Here is a 27287-nt window from a genome sequence, read left to right on the forward strand (position 1 = left end):
AGGAGGAGAAATGATTGTGGAAGAATAATATAAAATGGATAAAAATGGGAATAGAGTGACCGATGCAAAGGACATAGTGGAGTTGTTCAATGAACATTTTATTGGATATTTCATCCTGGAGAAAGGTTTAAATACTAGAGGGACAGGACAGGTTTGAGTTTCAGAAATGCAAGAAGAGAGCATGTTTCAAATACGGAGTATTCTGGGTGTCAATAAATCAATGGGAATGGATGGGATTTTGCCATGCATTTTGAGAGAATGTGCTAAAGAACTGACAGCTCTGTTGACCTGGCTTTACAATGAGAATCTGGGCACAGGAAAGGTGCCCAAGGAGTGTAAGATACTGAAATTGCATAAGGGAGGTAGTAGAATGGAAGTGCCAAATTATAGATCACTTTGTATTTCATCACTAATTAAGAATTTGGAGAAATTAGTGAGTGATCATTTACAGCATTGGGGAGAGGAGAGTAATGTTATCTGTGTGATTCAACATGGATTTGTTAAGAGGTGCTCTTGTTTTAGTAATCTGATTGCCTTTTATAATACTATCATGAATGTTGATGAGGTTGAGGAATATTTTTTTTTTTTTACATCCGATAGGGGTGCAACATGATAAGCTGATATTTAAGTTGCAGCACATAGGTTTGGATGTCAGGTTAGTAAACTGGAATGGGGACTAGCTGTCTGGCAGGTATCAGAGAGCTGTGTATGAGAGAGTGGTATCAAAGATGCAGATGGTTACAAGTGGAGTCCCACAAGTCTCAGTACTGGGACCTGTATTGTTTAACCTTCATATCAAAGACATTGTCAATGGGTTGCAAGGGTGATATTCATTGTTTGTTGATGATGTGATGCTGGGAAGGGTTATTAGTAATATGCTAATGGAGTAGCTCTTCAAGAGGATTTGAATAAACTGAACAGATAGACAAATGAATGAAAGTCAGTTTAATTCAGCTAAAATGTAAAATGTAAAGTTTTGAAGTTTGGGATACATCAATGGGAGGCTGAATACTCCGTTGGAGGAACTGTACTGGAGGAAGCGGGGGAGGCAAGGGATCTGGGGGTGATGATTGATAGAAACGTGAAATTCAGGGATCCTATTACAAAGGTGGTTAAAGTAACTGATAGGATTGCTGCAATACTGAACAGACCAATCCTGGACTACTGTGCTCAAATTTGGTCCCCAGGATTTGAAAGAGATATAAATTAACCATGGAAAGAGCCAGAGACGGATAACAAAGATGATATCTGAACTGTACAATTTTAGTTACGAGGGATAGGCTGAGAAAATGTGGACTGCAGAGTTTGGTTGATAGAAGGAGGAGTAGGAGGAGAGGTGATATGATTGAGACTTTTAAACTGTTGAGAGGTAGTTACAGGGTTAACACTGGGGAATTCTTTTGTTTGGTGGAACAGGTGCCATCCCTGGAAGCTGTGAGCCAGAGGGTAAGGAGTATTTCTTTGCTTGTAGAATGCATTGCTGATAGAGTGGTGAACTCTATCATTCCTTGAACCCTATGACCCACGAATGGTCATAGGGTTCAAGGAGTGATATGATACTGTGTTTACTAAGGTGGACCTCCCATAAGTCTTGTGACTCCTTGGAGGCTGGAATCATCATCTTCATAATAATAATAACAAAAGTTTCTTTACTTGTAGAATGCATTGCCTGATAGAGTGGTGAGACACAAATGGTCATAGGGTTCAAGGAATGGTATGATACTGTGTTTACTAAGGGGGACCCTCCCATAAGTCTTGCGACTCCTTGAAGGCTGGAATCATCATCTTCATAACAATAATAACAAAAGCTAAACTACACCTATAGGCAATGGAAAGAATGAAAAAGTAAATCAGTGAGCCTCCAAAAAAGTCAAGACTGCTGGAAACATGCATATTAACAAGTGCTCGCTATGGCTGTTAGTCAAGGATAATGATCAAAGACTCTGTGAGACAAATAATGGCTTTCAAAAGCACATGTTATAGAAAGATTCTATGAATTGAATGGGTCCAAAAGGAAACAAATGAAGAACTGTATTGCAAAGTAAACTGCAAAGAAAATCTAATGCAGAAAATAATTCAAAGGAAACTACAGTTTTTAGGATATCTGCAGAACGGATAACAGTAGAAAGATCAGAACCTTGATGCTTGGTACAATGGACAGTATAAATAGAAGAGGATAGCCAAGGCAAGAGTAGGTAGATGATGTAAAAGAGTGGTGCGGAAAGAATATGCGGTATTTGAGTGATCTGACAATGGACAGAGAGAAATGGCAAAGAATGTTGAAACAAGCATCAGACACAAATGGGTAGACCCATGGGCAATGATGATATTTTGGAAATACCTAAAAATCTTTACACTTGAGAAATCTTTAAATAGTTATATTTATTTATTTTTAACTTGGTCTTAAAGAAGATCTGCAGATTCTAAAAAAAGTCCTTCACTTTTTGAATTTGCTGCAATGGAGCTTCATTTTTTTGTCCATATGATTCTGGGTATAGTGTCCAAGACAAGGACTGCTATACTTAACTGTCCATGGTCATGATTACATTTGTATTATTACTTAAGGAAAGACTTGCCTTAATACTTTCGTTATCAGGTCTAATACCTTCCTTATCTATAATATGACCAAGGTAATTCACATTCTACACAAATACAGTAGCAAACAAATTAATTCAAACACTCACATTTCAAAGAAAAATTTTAATTTTGCAAGAAAATAAATACAAAAATTAAACTCCAACTTTACCTAATAATTTATGTGTGCTCCTTTGTTCTTAATAAGTTCATTAGTTTGCTTAGGTATGGACTCTACCAATGTAGAACACATTTTCTTATTTCTGCATCTTGAAACCATACTTTTATAATGAACTATATTATCCTCTGCACGGTTAGCCTAGTTGTGAGCTTCACAACTATATGCCTGGGGAAGGAGTGTCCTAGGTTCGACTCCCATCGATGACGTGAGGAGCTGAAGGATCTGCATTAGCCATAGCCAAGTTAGCTGGTCTTGGGCGTGGCCAGTAGGATTTTTTCCTCAGTTTATCCTGGGGTTTTTCATCCCGCAAAGCAGGCAAACTGGCCTTGAGAACTCAACATTATGGACATAGTGCTGACCACCTTATCCTGTGAACAGTTTGAGGTCCGATGATTAACTAATTCGACACTGCAAGGTAAAAGAGGAAAAAGGAAGATGAGATTGTATCACAATTCAATTTTCCACGTCTCTTTCCACTATGACCTACAAATTTTCTACTGGGTTAATTTCCCATGGTCAGGAGAGTTACCTGGCCAATGAAGCAATTGGATGGATTTTTGAGGAACTCTTTCATTTTTTTTTTTTTTTTTGAAGTATGGAATGGAGCAAGATCCTGTTGAAAGATGAGTTCTTTGTCTTTCTGGATCTGTGAGACTATTATTTTCTCTAATATTTATTATTATTATTATTATTATGTGACACCTTCAGGGAGCCGAAAGACTCATCGAGGGAGGGCACCTACTCTACAACTTTGTCTCAACCGCAACTACCATCATCATTTACACCAACACTATCTACCGCCCACCATCACCACTGGTATCACAATCATCCATGCCCATGGCGGGATTCAAACCCACAGCTGAGAATGAATACACTAACCACTTGGCCAACCAGGTCATTTTTATGTATTGGTTACTTTCATCACACCACAAACAGGCACAAGTGATCCTGCACCGTCATGTGTGTTAAACAATGCCTGAACATCTTTTTAGCTGGGTGTTTAGGAGCTTGTTGAAGGTAGACAGAAGTTTCTCAGCTGCTGATTTGCTAACATAGGGTACTCACTCTCTTTGGACAAAGAAATGGATCTCATCTGAGAATATGACCTCCTTCCACTTCTCAACAGTCTAATCTCTGTACACGTTTCCCCACTGGAGCTTCTTTTTCTGCATAGCTTTTGTCCACAGTTGTTACATTTTTGGTCAGTCCTCCCTGCTTCCAACAATCTTTGATGGGCTGTCATGTCAGAAACATTAAACCCACTAGCTGCCAAGTCTATTTAAGTGTACAGCAAACAATCTTGGAACTCATTTTGCTTTTCCTAACTAGTAAACAATCTTGAGTAAGTGCAGTTTTCCTTTTACGCCCATTTTCATTTTCTGTCAGAGAGAAGATACCTGTCTACCTAAACCTCTTTAAAATTTTATTAACAGTACTCAAACCAACACCATACTAATTGGCAATTTGTCTTTGAGTTATGGATGTGTGCTGAGAAATAGCACATATTTTTGAATGCTTTCTTGGAGATATATCCATTTTATAGCTAAACAAAATGAATAAAACACTATGAATGTCAACTTGTTTACACTATTAAAAAGCAGAATACTATTAATAAACATCATAGAGACAGTTAAAACATGCAGGACTCGATAAATAGCAAACTAAAACCAAGATTATTGTGAACTGAAACAAAAACTAAAACAAAAAACTTGACGAAAATTCAGTTTGTTTGGATTAATTTGTTCGCTACTGTAGTTCACATTTTGAAGCCTTTAGTTTCACTTTTGCCTCATGAATATTCTTGATTAGCACCTGCAGTAATTTTGCATATGACTTAAAATCTGGAGAAAACAGCACTCTCCACTCATCCTGCTCATAAGAAAAACCTTACAACACTCAAACATAAGCTTCAAGATCATCTACAATAAGCATCCTAAAATATCTTCCTTTTAGAGCAGTGGTTCCCAAAGTGGGAGGTACTGCCTCCTTTGGGGTGCTGGAATGACCCAGGGAGGGCAGTAGTGGCCTCATGAGCAAAAGTGGCCAGTGTAAGCAAAAAGGACAAAATTTAGGTGCTGAAAAAAATTTATTATCAAAAATTTTGATGATATAACTGTTGTATAACGTAAGTAAAGGTTGTAATGGTTGCTTTAATTTCCAAGGAAATGTACAAAATGCAAGCTACAGCCGATCGTCATTGAAGTCTGACAACAGGTCTTAAGAAGCAAAGTGTTGGCATGTGCACTTTCAAGTGAACAGGATTTTACAAGTCCAGTACACATCGGCAGGAAAATGTGCATGTCATGACAGTTAGCAATATGAAGTAGTGCATATTCGATACCTAGTCAGCCTTACACGGATTACACACAAAGCAAATTATTGTTGTTCCACTAAAACAGCAGGTTTCACGTGAGTATTTTTATACCTTTTCTTGTAAAAATCATTTCATTTAAGTACACGAGAAACTTCTAGCAATTTTGTAAATTTAACTTATTTTTTTGGGGTGCTTAAGGGTCAAAGCTGTATAACTGAGAGGAGACCTCCACATAGCCTTTAAAGGAGAACCAACCAAGGCTTCTAACCTAATGTCCAATCCTCACCTTCTGATGGTGCACCCTGTTAGGTATCTACCTGGATACTGAACAAACGAGGATGGGCTGGCAATTTAGGATTTAGCCGATCAAACTGTATTCTTATTGGCTTAAACCAAAATACAAAATGATGGTACAACATGACAGAATTTCATGCTGGCTGGGGCGTAGCCCGGTTAAACAAGGCCCCCATTGTTTTCGCCAGGGCAAACAGTGAAAAGTCAGCTACTGGAACAAATCTGAAAACACACCCCAACTCAGCATCACCAGAGTTAATGATCAGTACTATCAACATAAGAAGCCTGAATGGCAAAGAAATGGAGCTAGCTGAGGAATTAGATAAGTACCAGATCAACATAACAGGGGTGACTGAAACAAAAAAGACCAAAACTGGTGAGATCTTTTTGAGCAATAAATACAAAATGTTATATTCAGGCAATGACAATCAAGGAAAAGAAGGAGTAGCCATAGTATTCAACACAAAATACGAGGTTAATTTTCTTGAATGGCAGGCAGTCTCAAGTAGAGTGATGTGGGCAAATATGAGAATGGGGAACTGGACAATGAGACTTATTTGTGCCTATGGTCCCACAGAAGGTTCTACTAAGGGTAGAAGTGGAGGAATTTTTTGAGGCTTTAGAGAAAGCAACTAACACAACAAAGAAGGAAAAGTTGGTCCTTGTTGGGGATCTAAATAACAGAGTAGGAAATGTTTGTCAGACATACAAAAATATTTTGGGAAAATTTGGAGAAAAGAACAAAGCTAATAATAATGGCAAATACCTGTGGATTTCTGCTCAGGACATGGACTGGTTATTGGACATGGACTAACACCCTGTTCCAACATAAAAATGTGCACGAATTCACATGGAGAAAAGAGGCAAGGAATAAGAAAAGTCTCATTGACTATGTTATTGTCGATAGCAATGTTTTCTCCCTGGTGCAGGATAAAAGAGTGTACAGAGGATTTGAAATTGGAAGTGATCACTATTTAGTCTTGAGCAGGATAAAATTGAATTTCATATTGAAAAGAAAAACATGTAAGAAAGTTTTAAAGCAAATAAAAGTTGAGCAGCTCTCAGATGTGAACTGTAGACTAAAATACACAAAGATTATTGAAGAAAAAATGAGAGTTTGAGAACAGGAACTAAACCTTGTTTGATTCAGCCAGAGAGGTATGTGGTGGTGAGATTGTCTGAAAAGAGAGAAAAATCCTTCACTGCCTCTTTAACTTCCTATGTCCACTCCATTGTGGACATAGGAAGTTAAAGAGGCAGTGAAGGAAAAGAAGAAAGCATATCAAAAGTTCCTGGCAAATAAGTCAGTTTGTGCTCTTAGAGAATACAGAGACAAATGCAAAAATGCTAAACACTGTGTAAAACTAGCTAAACAAAAGTCATGGGAAGACTTTGGTAAGAACATAGAAAATAAATATCAAGAAGGTGGCAAGATATTCTGGAGGTTGTTGAAGAAGCTCAGAAATGGTGGAAAGAGCATTGTAAAATGAATTAGAGATGATAAAGGTGACATGAAAACTGGAGAAAAAGATATCCTTGAAGTATGGAGTAATTACTTCTAAAATTGCTAAATGAAACAAGCAGTGATAGCAAAGTGGTAAAAACCACTCAACAGGCATACAGTATGGATATGTATTCTTGAAGAAGCCATCAAAGGCTTGAAGTGTGGAACGGCAGCAGTAATAGATGATATCTGACCAAAAATGCTGAATTATGGAGGTATAAAAATCCTAGTGGCTGCACTGCATAAATCAGAAGGGAAATAAAACTGAATGAGAGGTATTTCCGTACTGAGTGTTCCTGGTAAGATTTATGCAAGTATACTTGAGTAATGGTTGAGAAGAATTGTGGAATAAAAGCTTGGTGAAGAACAAGCTGGATTCAGGCCAAATTGAGGCTGTCAGGATCAGATCTTCACTTTACGACAAACAGTTGAGAAATCATGAGAATATAACAAAGATCTGTATTTAAGTTTCGTAGACCTGGAAAAGGCATATGACAAGGTGCCAAGAGAGAAGCTATTCAAAACGCTACAGTTATATGGTGTCAATGGGGCATTACATCTTTGTTAAATCTAAGCTCACCAAGTCGATCCTTTCTTGTAACATTATATCTGAAAGAATAGGTGTACTCTTAATTGGAATAGAGAACAATATAATAATAAAATTAATATCCTGCAATGCTCCAACATCTGTAGCCGATAATCAAGAAATAGAAAATTTTTACATGAATCTTATACAGGCATTAAATTATAAGTCAACATACACATTCGTTGGTGGTGACTTTAATGCCAAAATAGGATGTGGGAAAGAAAACGAAAAGTTTACAGGATCACATGGCCTGGGAGAAAGAAATAGAAGAGGACAGAGATTAGCTGAATTTGCTGCAGCTGAACAACTCTTTATCATGAACACTTTTTTCAACAAACTCCTAGGAAGAAGATGAACTTGGCAATCACCGAATGGATGCACAAAAAATTAAACTGACTACATTTTAACAGACTGTAAAAGACTGGTACAAAATGTTGATACAACAGGCAAAATGTTGCCTGTTGTATCAACATAGATTCTGACCACAGACACTTCAACATAGATTCTGACTTCAACATAGATTCTGACCACAGACACTCCTCAGAGCAATTATAAGAATAGACCACAAAAAAGAACAACATATCAGGGCAACATCAAACCACAAAAGACAATCCAAACAAATAGACTACCACAAGTTCAGGAAGTACATAGAAGAGACCGAATGGACTATTAAGAACTGTTACATAAATGATGACTATATTGACTTTATTAATAAATTCAACGATTGCAAGAAAAAATCAGAAATTCCTGTGAAACAAAAGAAAAGAGAACGACTCTCACCTCAAACTATAGAACTACTGAAAAAGAGAAAAGAACTGAAGAAATTTTTCTAGAATACAAAATTATCTGTAAGTTACTAAGGAAAAGAATTCCAGAAGACTACAATGCTTTCAGGATACAAAAATTAAGAGAAGCAGTGCAGGCAAAAACGAGCCTGAAAAAAATAGAGAAAGACATAAATTTTAAAGTCAATTCCATCTGCAAACATACTAATAGAAAAAGGATAGAAGAAATTGTGCAGAATTTTTATAATGATCTCTATGCAACGAAGTGCCAAGTTACAATAGAAATGTAAGATCTGATAATGTTGGAGTCTTGACAAGTAAAAGACTGATTTGGAGGAAAATTGTAGATAGGAAGTTAGTAATGATGTAAATTTTTCATGTAGTACTATCATATCCTGTACAGCCCTTGAGGGTGCAAGGCAGGAATTTGATGATGATGAACTTTTTTTTTATTTTTTTATTTTTTTACAGATAATATCATTGGTGAACCCAAAAAAGAAAAGTAGACAATATAATACAGAATATTTGAAATATGGCTTTATTCAGTTGCCTACAAAACATTACCAATGTTTCCTGATTTGCTAAAAAGTTTTTTTCAAATGAATCTATGGAGCTTTCAAGATTAGAAGATCACTTAACAAAAGTTCATGCTGATAAAAAAAGATAAGGATTTATCATATTTTCACCAGCATCCAAACTAGATGATGATGATGGAGTGCGTATCTTTTACAACATTTCCTTACTGATTACTAAATTGGGGAAAACTACATAGCATAATGTTGGTGAAGATCTAATCCTACCAGCCATTAGTGAGCTCATACGCACTGTACTGCACAAGCCAGCCTCTGATATTATCAAGAAAATTCCTTTGAGCAATAATACAGTGCAACAAAGAACTGATGAAATGGCCCAGGATGTTGAAGACTCATTATGTGAGTATATTAAAACAACCCAGCCTCTCTATATAACTTGATGAGCCTACTTTACCAGGAAATGAAGCCTTACTTTTAGCATATGTATGATACATAAAAGAAGAAAAAATTTGCTAACTGACACTAAAGGAGAATCGATATTTCATGCATTGAATGAGTTTTTTTAAAGAAAAAGAAATCCCGCTGAGTAATATCTTGTCAGTTGCTACTGATGATGCTCCAGCGATGGTAGAGCACTACTGCAGTTTTATTCATTATCATCATACGTATCAAGGATTTAGGCCTAGCATGGCCTGTTCCGGCCTTAGAAGTCATCGTTGAATCGTTTAAGAGGATGTCCTGGTTTTCTTTTTCCTAATGGCTTGTACTTTAAGGCTTGTTTGCAGTTTTATTGCATATTTAAAAGAGGCGGTACCAAATGTGTTCACTGTACACTGTGTGATCACCTACACAGGTCATTACATTATGTAATTACAGCAGTCAACAAAATCAAAAGTCATTCATTGAATGACAGATTGTTTGGACAACTTTATATTGAAAACGATAAAGAATTCAATCACTTGTTGCTCCATACAGAAGCTCATTGGCTACCAAAGGGTGCCTGTTTGAATCGATTTTATAAACTCTTTGACTCAATGCTACAGTTTTTAGAAAACAGAGATGATTCTTTACGAGCCAACTTGATTAATTTCAAAAGTAACGTAGCTTACTGGACCAACTTGCTTAACAAATTTAATGAAACAAATCTACAGCTCCAAGGAGATGAGCTGAATTTAATAAAAACAAAAGCTGTTGTTTTTGCATTTGTGTCAGAACATGTCCTGTACAAACAAAACTTAGGACGATGAGAATTCAGTCAGTTTCCAAATCTGTCAACAGTTGGAAAAATGTTATGAAGACATGCTCAGCTATTGTCAACACTTGGAGGCTCTCCATTGTGATTTAAACCAATGATTTAAAGATATTCTTGAAATGAAAATACCCGATTGGGTTTTGGACTCATTTTCAAGTACAAACACAGAAGAATCTTTACAATTACAAGAAGAACTGATAGAAGTAACAACAAATGAGGAATTGAAATTAAAAGTCAAATACAGGTACCAACAGATGCCCATACATTATCCTGGATTGTGGGCTATAGTAAAAATGGTTTTAATCGCATTCCCATCATCATATTTACTAGAACATGGGTTCAGTGTGGTCACAAATCATCTATTAACTAAAAAGAGAAACCAACTACAAATAGCTGATTGCAGTGATTTAAGAATGCTGCTGACAAATCTAGAATCAAATATCAATAAATTGGTAGTAGCACACCAGGCTGATCCTTCTCATTACAATTGTTTTCAATATTCATCATCATCATCACGAACCATGGGCTCACTGCCCATTGATGTCTGATGCCTGTTTCACTATCTTCTTCCATCTTTCTTTGTCCAGTGCACAGTGTCGCAGTTTTTGTACACCCATTCCACACCAGTCCTTTATCTCATCTATCCATGCCCATATATTATCTTGGATTGTGGGCTATAGTAAAAATGGTTTTAATCGCATTCTCATCATCATATTTACCTCTACATCATCATCATCATCTACCTCTTCTGTTTAAACCATCCAAAATACCAAACATAAATGTCTTTATCTTCTGGTCCTCACTCATTCTACAGATGTGTCCAAATAATTGCAGCTTCTGTTTTATAATCTTCTGCATTAGATTCAGTTTTGGTTGTATCTTCTGATAGAGCTCTTCATTGGTGATTTTCTGTACCCATCCTATTCTTAGAATCTTCCTGTAACAAGTTCTTTCAAATGCCAAAATTCTTTTTCTTGATTCCTTATTTATTACCCATGTTTCAGATCGGTACAGTACACCACTGAAGATGCATGCTTCCAGTACTCTTAGTTTTGTTTGCAGACTGATCACTTTACTTTTCCAGATGTTATCCATGGCCTTGAGATTTGTTCTTCCCTTTGCAATCCTGATCTTTATTTCTTTTTACAGTCCAAGTCATATGTCAGTTTACTTCCCAAATATGTGAATTGGTCTACATTTTCTATATCAGTTCCATCCACTTGTATCTTTTGTTTCATGTTCTTCTCACCATTGTCTTTGTTTTTTCCTTATTACAAGTCCAAATCTCTTCCCTTCCTCATTCAACAGTTTCAGTGTTTTTTGTAGTTCTCTTTTGTAATTATTATCTTTATTTGTAGTTCATATGCGTAATTTATGTTTGTTTTCTTAATTTTAATAGTTATTAAATTTTCAGCTCCAATTTGTCCTATGCTTATGTGCAATTTATGTTTCTTTTGCTGACTTCAATAAATAGTTTTAAAATTTCAGTTCCAAGGTGTCTTATTTCCAAACTTCAAAAATCTCTACTAGATGCATAACAAAATGGAAATTTGTTTCTGTATCTATCTGTGTGTTCGCTTAAAACTCGAGAACTGCTGATCTGATTTTCATACAATTTTCTTTTATATGTATCAAGTAGAGCTGGTCAGGTCTTAGAAAGTAGTTTCCAAGGGGGTGCTGAATACATTTTTTTTTTTGGAAAAGGGGGAGGCAGTAAGCCAAATAAGTTTGGGAACCACTGTTTTAGTGCCATAATTTTATGAATCATTTACATGTAAACGCAAGGTAAAGATAATAATTTATTATAAAACCATATATTTCAGTCTGAAAATTACAGGCCATCTTCAGTGGCAAAAAACAATTAATACATATGAAATGCAAGAATGCAAACAATGGATTTATTTGAAATAGATTGAGCTGTGTGATTTTATATTTCCAGTAATGTTATTCTAACTGAAGATGACTAGGTAATTGTCCCAATTGAAGGATGGTGTGGAGACATTTTTTAGGATTATGAATTATTTACACATAAACACAAGGTAAAGGTACTAATTTATTATAAGGTCATATATTTCAACCTGAAAATTACAGGTCATCTTCATGTCTCCAAAACTGGATTTCTATGGGGAAAAAAAAAAAACCCTTACATTTTTTCTCCTAACTTTTGATAATGCTCAACATAACAGTCAAGACTGGATCTCTATCTTCTCAAACTGACTTTTGTAGAAACTTATAATTTTTAGAAGGTGATGATGCTATAAAAGTGATGTAATCATCACCTTCTAAAAATGTGAGTGATATTACAAATGTATGTGAGTGATATTACAAAAAATCTCTGCTCTCCTTCAGTCACTTCAGAAATGCCTAATATAACAAAGTGGATGCCAATTTGAAAATATGTTCAATTGCTTCTCTTAGAACAATATATTTTTTATAGATGCACTTATAATTTCTGAGGATTAAAGTGCAACTGATAAACTCAACATGAGTCAAGTTTGATGTTTTCAATTTCTTTGCCTGTACTGAAACATCATAGGTTAAAGTTCTCTTTTTAAATATACGAGTATGAAAGTATAATGCTTATTTTTTTAACATAGTCCTGCTTTATCTTTTATATCAAAGGCAGACATTCCTTAAACACAAGGAAATGGTTAATAAACTGTCATATGATAAACTTGTTTAACTCAAAAGTCAACTTATTTAGAAAAATTTTGATTTTTTAAAATTATTATTTTAAACATTATTTTGTGATGAAAAACACATTCACTAATTTACTATATATCTTCTGTGCTGCATGAACCATTTCATTACAGTGTACCTTTGAAAATATTTAGAACATGCTGCATAGCTTTTATGCATCCATACCATTCTCATCTCAAAGAAGAGCAGATGTCAGCATCCTGATTTAATGAGTGGCTCGTATCTAGCTCAACTCTACACTGTGACAGATTCTTCAAATGCACTCAAAGAAATAATATACTAAAAAACTGACACAGATACTCTCCTCATCCTATCAACTGAAGTGCATTCATTTGCTAAACTGCTGTAAAAATAACTTATGTCACAAGATGTCCTTCATAGCAAGTTACATAATTAATTTTCTTTACCTTTTTAAATACCAATATACAGCACTTATTGTAATACAGGATCTAAATATATACCTAACAACATAAATAAATTTCACTATACATTTTGTATTACAGAATAAGGCTGCTACTTTTCTCATCTGCATATTACCACCTTTCTAAATATTATATATCTCACTCTCATACTAGCTGACAAGCACGAGTATAGGATGCTAGCAGAGGCATACATACCAGCCACTGAATTAGAAACTTCTATTTAATACTGTGTTTCAGTATAGGCATGCAACTGCCAGTACCGATCCTCTTCAATTCCCTGCACATAGTTTGGTGAGATATGGGTTGTGAACAGCCTTCATGAAATGCTTTGGTCACTTGCTGCACAAGAGGAAGTTCTGTTTGTCCATATAAGCCTTCTGGGATGATGGCAGTCTCATTTCTGACAGACTGTCTTAGGACTACAGTTAAGCCTCTTAGAAAGCAATATAAGTTATTTTTCTGCTGATTATCCCTTGTGTTTACAAGGGATATCTAACCTTTTGCTGGTTTCTCATCCTGCTGCTTTCAAATTCATGGCTCCAGCTAGACAAGCACCCACATTAGCCCTTTATCAAACTCTGAAAGATTTTTTTTTTCCATTCCATTGTGATCAATGGAGTGATACAAGTGTTTTGCTTTTTTTGCATATACGATATGTAAGTAATGTTTATGTACATTTGCATAAAGGTTTCTAATTCAGTGACTGGTATATGTATGATGAAAATAATCTACCTAAGAAAGCAACCAATTCTTTCATCTTTGAAAAGTACTTTCAAAGTTTAAACTTTCTATAAAAAAAGAAAAAGTAATCCTCAATCATATCATATAAAATAATATTTTATGTAGGTAATGTTTTTCGATTTCAATTTGACATGTCTAAAAATGTGAAAAATGGCTACTTATGAATTATTATAGAAATTATGTAAATAAATTTTTAAATTATTTTCCAATATAATTATGATATTATGAATGCATGAAATGGAATACCTTCTCTAAGACAGTTGCAGCTCTGTTCAAACAAAAGGTTAATTCTCCATGGACTTTCAAAGATGAAATTTTCTATAAAGGAAAGAAAAAGTAATCCCTAATCTTGCATATCAAGAATCTTAATTGATTAATTTAATTAATAATTATATTAACGATATTAAAGTGCTACTTTTTTGTTCCTGTAAAGGAAAATCTAGTATTGCACATTTGGCATGCAGTTTTCATGACTAGGAATGATATATATATATATTATTATTATTATTATTATTATTACCGGCAACTCCAGGGAGTTGACAGACTCATCGAGGGAGGCCCTAACATCATGTCAAGAACAACTATTCGACATTCATACAGTATCTATCATACCTCACCTTGAACTCATTCACAGTCATCATGGCACCCACAACAGACTATGGTAGCTTATTCCACTCATTCACCACTCTCCAAGTAAAAAAACCTAGCTCTAACACCCTTGCTAACCACATTCTTTCCCAGCTTCCATATATATATATATATACATTAGTTCTACCAAATGGCAGACTGTACCCTTTTAATGGTAATTTTTGCAACAGTTCGCAAAACCATCATTAAAAGAGCTAAATCTGGTATAGCTTTTGGTAAATGTAATAAACAAAATGTGATAAACTTGCCAACTATGAAATGGCAGTCCTGTCATCTGGTCCCTTGCAAAAGCCATTGAGCACAATTTTTGTCCATCTGTGCTTCCACCTCTTTCTCACCCAAATGGCAGCATTGCAATATCACTTAAAGATATAGGTGACCTCTTGGAATCATTCTTCTCATCTAACTACAATACGGATGATTATTATTATTATTATTATTCAGGCCTCCATGGAGTCAAAAGACTCATCATGGGAGGTCCTTCCTAAGAACATAAAGTCTATCAAGACTCATCGAGGGGAGGGGGAAAAAAAAAGAAACACAAAGTCTATCATACCACTTCTTAAACTCATTGACTGTTCTCGCTCTCACCACTCCATCAGGCAATGCATTCCACAGTTCAACCACCCTCCACGCAAAGAAACCACTCCTCACCCTCTTGCTCACAGTTTCCTTTCGTAACTTCCAGGGATGGCCTCTTGTCATCACTCCTTCCCACTGTTCAACCAAGCGAAAGAACTCCCCAGTGTCAACCCTGTAACCACCTCTCAACAGTTTGCACATTGCTTCCTTCTTTGTCTTTGATGTAAGCTATGAATGATGCTGGAGTTTTTGTCTGAAGCTACTTATGATAAGTGGCTGCTGCTTCTTTTTTTTTTTTTTTGACTGCCTTGGCACACTTTTTGGAAAAGTGATATAGAATGGGAATTTTGAACAGAGGAAGAAAAACACCTACATTCCAATATGGAGGTTTTATATTAAAGCAATATTACAACAAATATCTGGAGAATGGAAATGGAATTTTTTTTTTACAGGAAGTGTTGAGGTGCCAAAGTACTCTCTCTCTTGGATTTCCTCATGTCTGAGGACTTGTGACCTTCCTGATGATACTTTGCCATTTCTTTCTCTCCTGTGCTTCTCTTATTGATTGTTCTAGTTTAACTCCAGTGATTCTTGATATTTGGTCAATCCATCTGTTGGGGAGTTTTCCTCTTTTTCTTTTCCCACACAGTTTACCCTGGATGATTACTTTTTTTCCAGGCAGTTGCCTTCCCTTCTACATATGTCTCCAAAATATTGCAGTATTCTCTTTTCAATTATGTTTATCAGTTTTGTGTGGATATTCATTTCTTCTAGGATACTTTTGTTTGTTCGCTTTTCTGTCCAAGACACTCTTAACAATCTTCTTCAGCACCAGAGCTCGAACACCTCAATTCTTCTTCTGTCATCTTTTGTCATAGTCCAAGACTCAGAAGCATAGAGAAAGATTGAAAAAACTAAGGTTTCTACAAGCTTAATTTTCATCTTTTTCAAGATGTGCTTGTCTTTCCAGATCTTGGTTAAATCAGTCATTGCTTTCTTAGCTAGTGCTATTCTTCTTCTTATCTCTTTTTTACATCCATCTTTTTTTGTTATTCTCAACTCCATGGTAGTTGAAATGGTCGACAATTTCAATTCCTTCTATATCTATCTCTTCTGCATTGTTTAAAATCATTATTTTGGTTTCATCTTGATTTATTCATAAACCGTGGCTTAGGCTTTCCCATTCTAATTGATTTAGGATGGATTTTAATTCCTGTTCACTTGTTGCTATTATCACTGTGTCATCTGCATATCGTAGGTTAGTGATTGTTCAGCCATCTAATTTAATGCCTCCAGTCCACTTTTCTAGAGATCTTTTCATTATAGTTTCACTGTAAAGGTTGAACAGTAATGGTGAGAGTATGCATCCTTGTCTTGATCCTTTTTCAAATTGGAATGCAGGGGACAGTGAATTTTCAATTCTTACTATTGCTTGATTTCCTTGATATAAGTTCTTTATGACGGTTATTAGATGGTTTGGTATTCCTGATTCTTGCATGAGGTGCCAAAGTATATTGTTGTTAATAGGTGGGTGGAAGACATTCCACTAGAGATGAAACTTGGATCTGAGTGTGATCTGAATTACCAAGAGGAGAGCACCTCAACAGTGTGCCTGGTCAATAAAATATCCAGGATGTTGGGTGAGTGGAAAGGATTGTCTAGTATTACTGTCAGAAGATAAATGATTTCTTTTAAATCATTAATGACAGCAAATACTCTTTGCTTCTCTTCCAGCTTGGTCAGTGGAAATGGAAAAAAAGGAAGCTAGTTAAAATTGTGGAAATTAAAGTCACGAAGAGAGATAACTTCTCCGTTACAGAAGTTTACATTTGTACAGATTAGCTTGTGAATACAATTCATAGATGATCTTCTCCTTCTTATTCTCTCACATTCTACCCCCCCCCCCCAAAAAAAAAAAACATATTTATATAAATGCAAAACACATACTATACAGACATGTTCAATCCTCCCTAAATTATATAATCATTATTATTCATAATAATGCCGGCCTGATTGGCCAAGTGGTTAGCATATCTGTTCTCCAGCCAAAAGGCTGTGGTTTGGAATCCCGCTATGGGCATGGATGTTTGTGATTGTGAAAATACCAGTGGTGGTGGTGTAGATGATGATTGTAGTTGGGGAATTGGGTGGAGACAGAGTTGTACAGTAAGGGCGGCCGTCGATGAATCTTTGGACTCCCTGGAGGTGCCATGTAATAATAATGCATTTATTAAACTTACTAATATTTCGCTGGTTTTCTACTCAGCATCACCAGAGCACAATGACAACTGTGAGAGGCACACAGCATTAAACTAAGTAATTGTAAAATATTTAAATTGCGAGTACTACACCCTCTGTCCAAAAAGAAACTGAACTTTTCGAAAATAGAAGGAACTAGTGGTGCCACCTATCTTTTTGTTGTCAAAAGCAGCAACCTTAATTAATATTGTGTCAACTGTTTATGACATTTGTTTCATTAGAAGTCAAGTTATACTGCCAAGAGTGACAGTGTGTTTTGACGAACGGTCGGTCATCACAACATTCATGCCACATGCAACGAATTCTTGCTATCAATCGCTTCAAAACTTTGAGATAAAACTCACCATTGACTGTTTGGCTAGGCAGAACGAATTCTTTGTGGATAATGCCCTTGGAATCGTAGAAATAAATCAGCATTGCCTTTACTTTTGACTTCTCCAAGCGACTTTTTTTTTTTAAGATGTCCCTCTTCTGGTGGTCTCCACTCAGCACTCTGGAGGTTTGTTTGGGACTCATACTCAAAACACCATGTTTCGTCACCAGTAATGATCATTTCAATGGTTTTAATGAGGTCCTTGCAGTGTTCAATTTGATACATTTTTGGTCGTCGGTCAACTTGTGGGGAACAAATTGCGAATTCAATTTATGAAGGTCTAAATTCTCAGTCAAATTGTTGTGTACAGTTGATTTTGGAATCGCCAATTCATCTTCAATCAATTCTTACAGACAATTTCAGGTTTTCTTTGATGAACACGCACTTTTTGGATGTGGACTTTGCTCAGTCCAGTTTTTTGGATGGCCGGCTTTTCGTCGTCCTCAAGCATCTCATGACCACTTTGAAATCACTTAAACCATTCATAAATGCATCAAATGCTTTTTGAAGCATTTGATGCATTGCAGTAAAACCTTTACCAAGTTTAACACAAAAATCAATCGCAGCTCTCTGTTTGAAACTCGTTTTCCAACCGTTCGTGAAAACACACTGTCACTCTTGGCACTATAACTCGGCTTCTAATGAAATAAATGTCATAAACAGTTGACACAACACTAATGAAGGTTGCCACTTTCGACAACAAAAAGGTACAACAGGTGATACCACTAGTTTCTCCTATTTTTGAAAAGTTCGGTTTCTTTTTGGACAGAGGGTGTAGAGACTAGTACTTATTACTACTAGAGAGAGATCTCTAGGGAGTTTGGGAATCATCAAATGAAACCACCTATAACCCAAACCAGCTGTCCTTCCTTTCTTCTTAGCACCTTGACTAAAATATCTTTTTTTGTGTTTTTCCATACATGTGGGTTTAGGGTCTAATTGAGACAGAATGTCATTTTCCAGTTTCTCCATAAAGAGATCTGCACAAAGGGGGGGGGGGGAAGAGGACTGCCCATTGCCAGGCCTGCTAATTGTTCATAAATCATCCCATTCCATATGAAAAAAATTAGATTTTAGGAAATTTTATTGCTTGAAAAGAGAAGCAATATTTTGAGGGGAATAGGTTGTTCAAAATGCTGATTACTTCTACTGGAACGTTAGTAAATAAGGATAGTACATCCAGGCTGGCAAGAATGTCTGTTTCCGAGATCGAGATGTTCTTCAATTTATCAACGAAATGTTGTGAATTCTTTATGCAGGTATCTGAATTACAGATGTGTGCTTTTAGGTGACGGGTGAGGTGTTTTGACAACAAGCATGTAGGAGAATTAATTCCATCCACTATGGGGCATAGAGGTATTCCATTTTTGTGCACTTTAGGAGAACCATATAGTCACAGCGTTAGTGGATGTAATGACTTTAATCTCCGTTTAAGGTCTGTTGGCCAGATGTCCATATTACATAACAAGTTGTTGGTTTCATTATGTTTTTTCCTATGGGGGTCTGAATCTAATGCATGATAGGTAGATATGTTAGAGAGTAAGACCGTGATCTTTTCCATATAATCTCTGGTGTTTAGGATAACTGTAGCATTTCCTTTATCTGCTTTCGGTGCCAATATACAACCCAGTTTATGTTCATTTCTTGAATTCAATTGATGGTCAAAATGAATATAGAATCACTAGGAAGATAAGAAGTTTGAGTTGGAAAATGAATGGGAATTAAGCAGTAATTGCTCTTTATGTTCATGGGCTTGAGGGAAAGTGGAGGAATGCCAAACTGTTCAGCCTGTTTGACAGAACAGCACACATGAAAATATCCGTAGAAGAGGCACAGAGTAAAAATAATACATCTATGAGATGGTGACTGGACCAAGCTTGTTTTATTTATTTTTTATTTTGCATGATGACACAATGGCCATGAACTCTTTTACAGGGAGGTACAGGACCATCCCTCCTAATTTTATCCGGGCTTGGGACTGGCACAGCTGATAAATCAAGCCTATGGCAGAGTCTTAAATATTCCTGAACGTAATCTGTGTGTGTTCACAAGACTGGTTTGTCTGTTCTGGGGGAGGAAACCCCCAGCTCCATATGAGACTGGCTAACTCACCTTTCATCGAAAGAGACCAGATAAAGGTTCCTGATGTCATGAATGAGAATCGAACCCAGGTCTTTCCAACCAAAGGACTTAGTCTATACCAACTGAGCTACGAAGGCTTTCACTGAGCATGTGAAGTGAAGGGTCCCAAATTACCTGAACTACTTGCTCTTTTTTAGAGAGGCCAACTCAGGTAATTGCTGCCTTGCAGACTGAGTAGGATGCTGGAGCCACTTTGATATCATCATCATCATCACAAACCATGGACTCACTGTCCGTTAGTATCTGATGCCTCCTTCATCATCTTCTTCCACCTTTCTTTGTCCAGTGCACAGTGTCACAGTTTCTGTACACCCATTCCACACCAGTCCTTTATCTCATCTATCCATTCTCTGTATGGTCTACCTCTTCTGTTTAAACCATCCAAAATACCAAACATAAATGTCTTTATCTTCTGGTCCTCACTCATTCTACAGATGTGTCCAAATAATTGCAGTTTCTGTTTTATAATCTTCTGCATTAGATTCTGTTTTGGTTGTATCATCTGATAGAGCTCTTCATTTGTAGTTTTCTGTACCCATCCTATTCTTAGAATCTTCCTGTAACAAGTTCTTTCAAATGCCAAAATTCTTTTTCTTGATTCGTTATTTATCATCCATGTTTCAGATCCATACAGTACACTGCTAAAGATGCATGCTTCCAGAACTCTTAGTTTTGTTTGCAGGCTGATCACTTTACTTTTCCAGATGTTATCCATGGCCTTCAGATTTGTTCTTCCCTTTGCAATCCTGATCTTTATTTCTTTTTTACAGTCCAAATCATATGTCATTTTACTTTCCAAATATGTGAATTGTTCTACATTTTTTATATCAATTCCATCCACTCGTATCTTTTGTTTCACTTGTAACATGCAGAATTTTTAAATAGCTTTGGCACACTTGTTGAAAAACTAAGCTATGGATAGTGGTCCGGGCTTTTGAGTGGAATGGAGGATAAAAGCTTTCATTCTGTAAAAATTATTTCGGTTATTTAGCTGGAGCAGATGTCTTGAGCTAGATAGCAGATATGGTATTGCAAGGAAAGGAGAGTAGAAATCATAAGCCATCCCATTTGGTGCTATTCGAGTGGCACAGGACACAATGCTGAGAGTGACTAGATGAAGGGCATTCTGTAAGAAAGGAGAGCATCACCATGTATTTAACAGGAGAACTTTACAAGAAGAGATTAAGGGTGTTGAGTATTATCTGGTATTCTGGTGGGCATGTGAATAACTTTTGAAAGATTGTTACTAACTGGGAATATCATTTCTGCTAGTTTGATCCATGTAATTCGAGAAAGTAAGCCATTTTTGATTTGTGAAATCTCGACATACAATCAAGCTTCTCCAACATATCTAACTACCTCTATTATCCAATGCTGAAAGCATTCTACATATTTTAAACCTTAAAATATGTAGAATGCTTAAAAACCTTAAAATATAGAAAAAAAAACAATAATGATATAAAATAAACTTCATATATTCATTTTAATTCTTTCTCAACTTTAAATGAGGTACTGTAGAATGGCTCATAAAAAGTCAGGTAAAACTTTCAACTAAGCACAACAATTTTGTATTGTCTATCTTATGAGGAGAGTCTGGCAACTTCTGATAAACACCTAGAACAAAATAATATTAAAGCAACTGATATAACCACAAGAAAGAACATACTAGTAACAGAGTTATGAAGGTAACTTATGTTCTTATATCCTCATATTCTTTGTTGAGGTTATATCAGTTGCTTTCATATCATTTTGTTATAGGTGTTTATCAGAACTTTCCAGATCCCTATTGTATATGCCCTGAACAAACTTCAATTTAATTTAATTAATTTATTATTTATTTTTTATTTATTTATTTATTTTTATGTTGAGCCCATACATGAGAGGTTGGTTGATCCACCTATAGTGCATTAGTACTGTGTATGGGCATGTTTTGCAGCTGAAAGATAATTTGTTGCTAATTAAATCTTCACCTGGTTATATGTTATAGAATGGTTTAGTGAGGGAGCATTAAAAAGTTTTTTTTTTTTTTTTTAATGGTACTTGTGACATAGCAAAAGATTAATAGAAACACGTAGACACAAGAAATTAATAATAATACTTTCATAACACAAACATTCCCATCTAAATCTAACAGCAGTGAAGGCCGGTGAAAATTTTAAGTGGGGGTACTGCATATACAAAAAACACTTTTTTTTTCCCCTAATCAGTAACGAATTTATTAATAAATAAATTTACATATTAAAAATTGCTTTTTTAAAAATATTTCATCCTCACCACGAACAAACACCAATAATAAAAGTTTCGTATTAATAGCAATGACAAGTGTAAACGAATATCGGCATTAGATCGCAGTGCATTTGTTTCATGTAACGATAATTTAAAAATATTATTCTTTTCATATTTTCAACAGTGACACTCGTCATAATTCACCCTTGTATCTATAATAAATAAATAATTATATGTTATTTTAACAAAATAAAATAAGATTTACAAAAAATAGTTCAACACGCACACACACCAATAATAAACGTTTTATATCTCACAGAAATAAGGCACGTAAGAATACTAAAAATACACTGCCGTTTGAACAGTTACAGTTGGGAATGACGTAACGTGCAATGACAAGAGCAAACGAATATCAGCGTTAGATCACAGTGCATTTGTTTCGTAATCTAAAGTGTTAATCGAACAATTCCAATTATTAACTATTCAATCAATGTCAAAACATAAGCTGTAACCTTTAACATGTTGTACTGCATTTATATAGTGTTGTAAGCATTGTTATTATTTATAAACACAAACAAAATTTAATTTTTTCATTTTTTCCTTGAGGTGCTGCAGTGTTGCAGTGCTTATATACGGGCTGCCACTGTCTAATAGATAATCATCAGTGCACAATTACAAAAGGTGAAGCAACAACAATGGATTATTATCCCTTCCAATGATATGAACCATGTGCTAGAGACACACGTTATGATAGATGGTGGTTGAATAAAATAAAATTAAAAAAAAAAGGTGGGAGGAGCTACTGCTTACCATCATCAGGATGAGAGTCTCTTAATTTTTTACTATGGGCAGTCAGTTTTTCTGATTTATGTTTGGATGGTGAGTAATTTAATTTTAATGTTGCTATAATTGTGAATGAGGAAATACCTCCATAATACATTCCCAATAATTATGTATTTCATTTACATTTATTCTTTGGCTGGATTGATAAGAGATCCAACTTTCCGAGAAAGGGACTCTCCCCTATCATATAATAATTCACTATCAGTTCAGGCATTCTAATAAATGTCCATATATCTTAGATGGAAGTCAAGGTCTCTCCAGCTCAACAGGCAGGTTTTTATTACTGTCGCTTGATCTTCAAGCTTTGGTAGATTAATCAGTTTTGACAATAACTTTTGGATGGGAAGAGGTTGGTTCAAATCCTGTATAGGACTAAGAACCTTTATCAGGGCTTTCCAGCTGAAAGTGAGTTAGCCAGTTTCATAGAGGTGGTAGGGATTTACCTCCTGGAAACTTTTTTTTTTCACCCACAAAACAGGCAAACTGATGAGAATATATGCAATTTACAGATTTAACAGATAATGCAGACAGGATTAAATATCCTATCATAAACAGTAATCAGATTTAAAGAAGCTAAATTACTGGTCTGTGACAGGCCACTGACCCTAACATGAATGAAAACAGGAAGACTAAAACAGGAAGATACTAAAATGCGATGGTCTACACTTATGTGTCTCAGAGCTTTAATTACATTTATTTTGGTCACACCTCTTTTGATAATGCACTGACATAGCATTGAATTATGACAACCTAATTCAAAGTAGAACATGTTCAGTTTACTGTAGTATAAAGATACATGTTAAGTTGCTGACCATTAGTTCAGCAACTTAATGCATCCAAAGGTACAGAACATCTGGAATGCTATTCCTGCACTCATCAGGCTATATTGATAAAGTCAATGTTAGAGTATAACATGGTGATTACAGATGAAGATGTGTTGTACCCTTGGATGCATTTGGACCACTGAACCAGTGGTCCAAAGTACCACAAAAGGTATTTTCACTTTTTATTAGGGTTTTAATGATTGATATACTGTTAAAAACTAGGAATACATTTAGCTGCGTTGTGTTGAGTTTGCTATTAATTGATTATTTTAAAAGGAGCAAGGGGAAAAAAAAAAAGAGAAAGAAGCTTCAACGATGGTTAAAATCTTTAAGATGTTTATCTCATTTTTTTATTATTTGGCTCAAAGGCATGTTACACAAAGTAAACTTTCCTTGCATAAATCCCAACTGTTGCTAGATAAAGAAATTAATGCTAAATGAGTTATGCCATCTACTCACTCCCCTTGGTTCCAAGAACAGTTTGGTTGTTTGAAATAATCATGTGTTGTTAGGATTGGTATTCTTCAAATAATTGGTAAAACTTCCAAAAATATGAAGCAGAATGATCAATTTATATCCTTTCCTAATGTCAGTTAGAGGTTCATATAATCAGTAAAACTGCAAATAATAACAACATTGTAAAGATCATAGATATAAAGAGAGATTAAAGCAAAACTTTATTTTTATAGTGAATCCTTGGATCAGAACGTGTTTTTTGACTTAAGCTCTTTTATATGGGGTGAAGTAAGACTTCATTTGTGGTACATGTTATGAAGGCTGTGTCAATGATCTAAAAGCATTTTGATTGGTGGAAAGTTTTCCATTAGGGAACTGTTAAACTTCAGATATAATGTAAGGATAGCACTGACAAGTTGCAATGTATTTTTATTGCCATGGCTTCTAAATAGTCTTAATTTTGTTTAATTTTTTTAAACTAAAGAATGGTTACTTTTGCTATTTGTAAAATGTGATTGTGTTTAACTGCACATGCTCCTATTTCTAAATAAATCTGAAATGTTTTTTGGTGCATTATGTACACAATACACAATTTAAAAAAAAAAAAAATTTTTTTTTTGAGGGGGGGGGATAAAACATTTTAGATTTATTAACATTCTTAAATAACTCCTACAATAGACTGCATTTCAATATAGATAATGAATCAAAAAAACAATTCAATAAATTTTTTAAACTTAACACCTTACTAGATCAGGGAACAATATACATGAATTTACCATACACCCAGAAGTGTAGGAAACTATCTATACTTTGATTTTTACCACCCCTACACCATTGAAAAAAATCAGTTGCACTCTTTCAATTTATAAATGCATACAGATACACAACTGTTCCCAAAGATTTGAACTGGGGAATTACCCTTAAATGAGTAATTTCATTTTTTCCCAAAAAGTATGAAAATCTAAAGCATATTTTATTCAACTGCACTTATCCACAAGAATTAGTAAACTGTGTAAATTTGACAGCTAAAATAAGTGCTACCAATGGTTGAGAGAAAATAAATATTTATTATAATAAAATCTTGAAATTTCCACATATACACAATATACACCAAGCTATAAAACATGCATTTAAACATTCTGGTTATAAAATTGTTTTCAGAAGATACTCTAAATTATCAAATCAATTAAAAATAACAGAAAAGAAAACAACCCATGACATTCTACAGTGTTGCAATATTATTTATCACTTCCCTTGTCAACCAAACTGCAATGGCACTTAGAGGGGAATGAGGATAAACACCTAGAAAAAAATTATATTAAAGCAATTGATATAACCACAAGAAAGAACAGAACATATCTTAAAACCCTTTAAACCTCATATTTCATCCAATTATAATAATTTGTTCTTTTTCTTTTAATATATAACAAGAGTTGCTTTAATATAATTTTTGTTCTAGGTGTTTATTAGACCTTTTCAGCCTTTGTATACTGGTTCTACAATAAGATTCCCACTTGAATGAGCATTATCACGATTATCATATACCCATACCCAATTTTTTTCCAATAAAAAACCAAACTAAGTAAATCCAAAAATATATATACTCCCATCCAGACAACATTCTTGTTCCTTCACATACTTAAAGATGTTGAGACGGAACCCTCTATGAGCCAATGAAGGGCTTCCCGCTTCCGACCTGTGAGATATAGAATCTTTATCATATGTTACTTTCAAGAAACAATATGCATCACACTATCAAAGGTCCAATGTAGTGTTTTAGTTAATTCTCGTTAAATCAAAGGAGTTCTAAAGGCAGCTATGGTAAAAGATGAAGGAATGTTAGAGTTTATTTAGATAATTTAAGTGAGGAGCCATCCATCTCAATGCAGGAATTCCTAACCCACCAGATTTAATGGCTGGTGAAGACAAGCAACTGGAACATCATGCGGTAATTTTAGCCAAGATCTAACTGCTTGATGTACTTGTCTATCTATTCTGTTCAAGACAGTCAAAGTTGGTTTCCCTCATGCTAAAGAATCATTTTGCAGAATTATTCTTCAGCATGAGGAAAATTGATTTACTTTTCCTCATGCTAAATAATAATATTTAATATATTATTTAATATATATATTATTCCCTTTAAACCGAATTTTAATTTTTATTTTAATATATATATAATATATATTAAAATAAATATTTTAATATTTATTAAAATATATAATATATATTAAAATAAATATTTTAATATTTATTAAAATATATAATATATATTAAAATAAATATTTTAATATTTATTAAAATATATATAATATATATTAAAATAAATATTTTAATATATATTATATATTAAAAATTGATTTAACATAACATTAATTGATTTAATAATGCAACACACTACTGAAGCTTCAGTAGAGCTTTATGAAGCTTATTGAGAAATGCCGAAAGTTGACTCGACCAAGGTCGTTGACCAGCAGTCATCCCAAGTACCACTACTTGTCTAAAATACTGATAGGTTTAAGAGGGCAGCTGGAGACATTAAAGATGAAATCCTAGACAACAACATCCATTTTCCTAGAATTTTCCTAGAAGTGGAGGAATTTTTTTGAGGCTTTAGAAAAAGCAACTGACACAATGAAGAAGGAAAAGTTGGTCCTTGTTGGGGATCTAATTAGCAGAGTAGGAAATGATTGTGAAACATACAAAAATATTTTGGGAAAATTTGGAGAAAAGAGCAAAGCTAATAATAATGGCAAATATCTGTTGGATTTCTGCTCAGGACATGGACTGTTATTACTAACACCATGTTCCAACATAAAAATGTGCACAAATTCACATGGAGAGAAGAGGCTAGGAATATAAAAAGTCTAATTGACTATGTTATTGTTGATAGTGACGTTTGTTTTCTCCCTGGTGCAGGACACCAGAGTGTACAGAGGATTTGAAATTGGAAGTGATCACTATTTAGTCTTGAGCAAGATAAAATTGAATTTCATATTGAAAAGAATAACATGTCAGAAAGTTTTAAAGCGAATAAAAGTTGAGCATCTC

General features: G+C 34.8%; 1 protein-coding gene across 1 annotated transcript in view; it reads right to left on the bottom strand.

Annotated features, from left to right (window-relative positions):
• LOC150092609 (inactive phospholipase C-like protein 1) overlaps nt 1-27287 on the bottom strand; it is a 571653-nt gene that overhangs the window by 82385 nt on the left and 461981 nt on the right. The window contains exon 22 of the mRNA XM_090414457.1: nt 14133-14204. Coding sequence (XP_090270583.1) covers nt 14133-14204 — 72 coding nt within the window. The remainder of the gene's footprint in view (nt 1-14132; nt 14205-27287) is intronic.

Source organism: Typopeltis vanoorti, chromosome 25 (assembly GCF_054136105.1).
Source record: "Typopeltis vanoorti isolate ZY-2024b chromosome 25, IOZ_Tvanoo_1.0, whole genome shotgun sequence".
Lineage (NCBI taxonomy): Eukaryota > Metazoa > Arthropoda > Arachnida > Uropygi > Thelyphonidae > Typopeltis > Typopeltis vanoorti.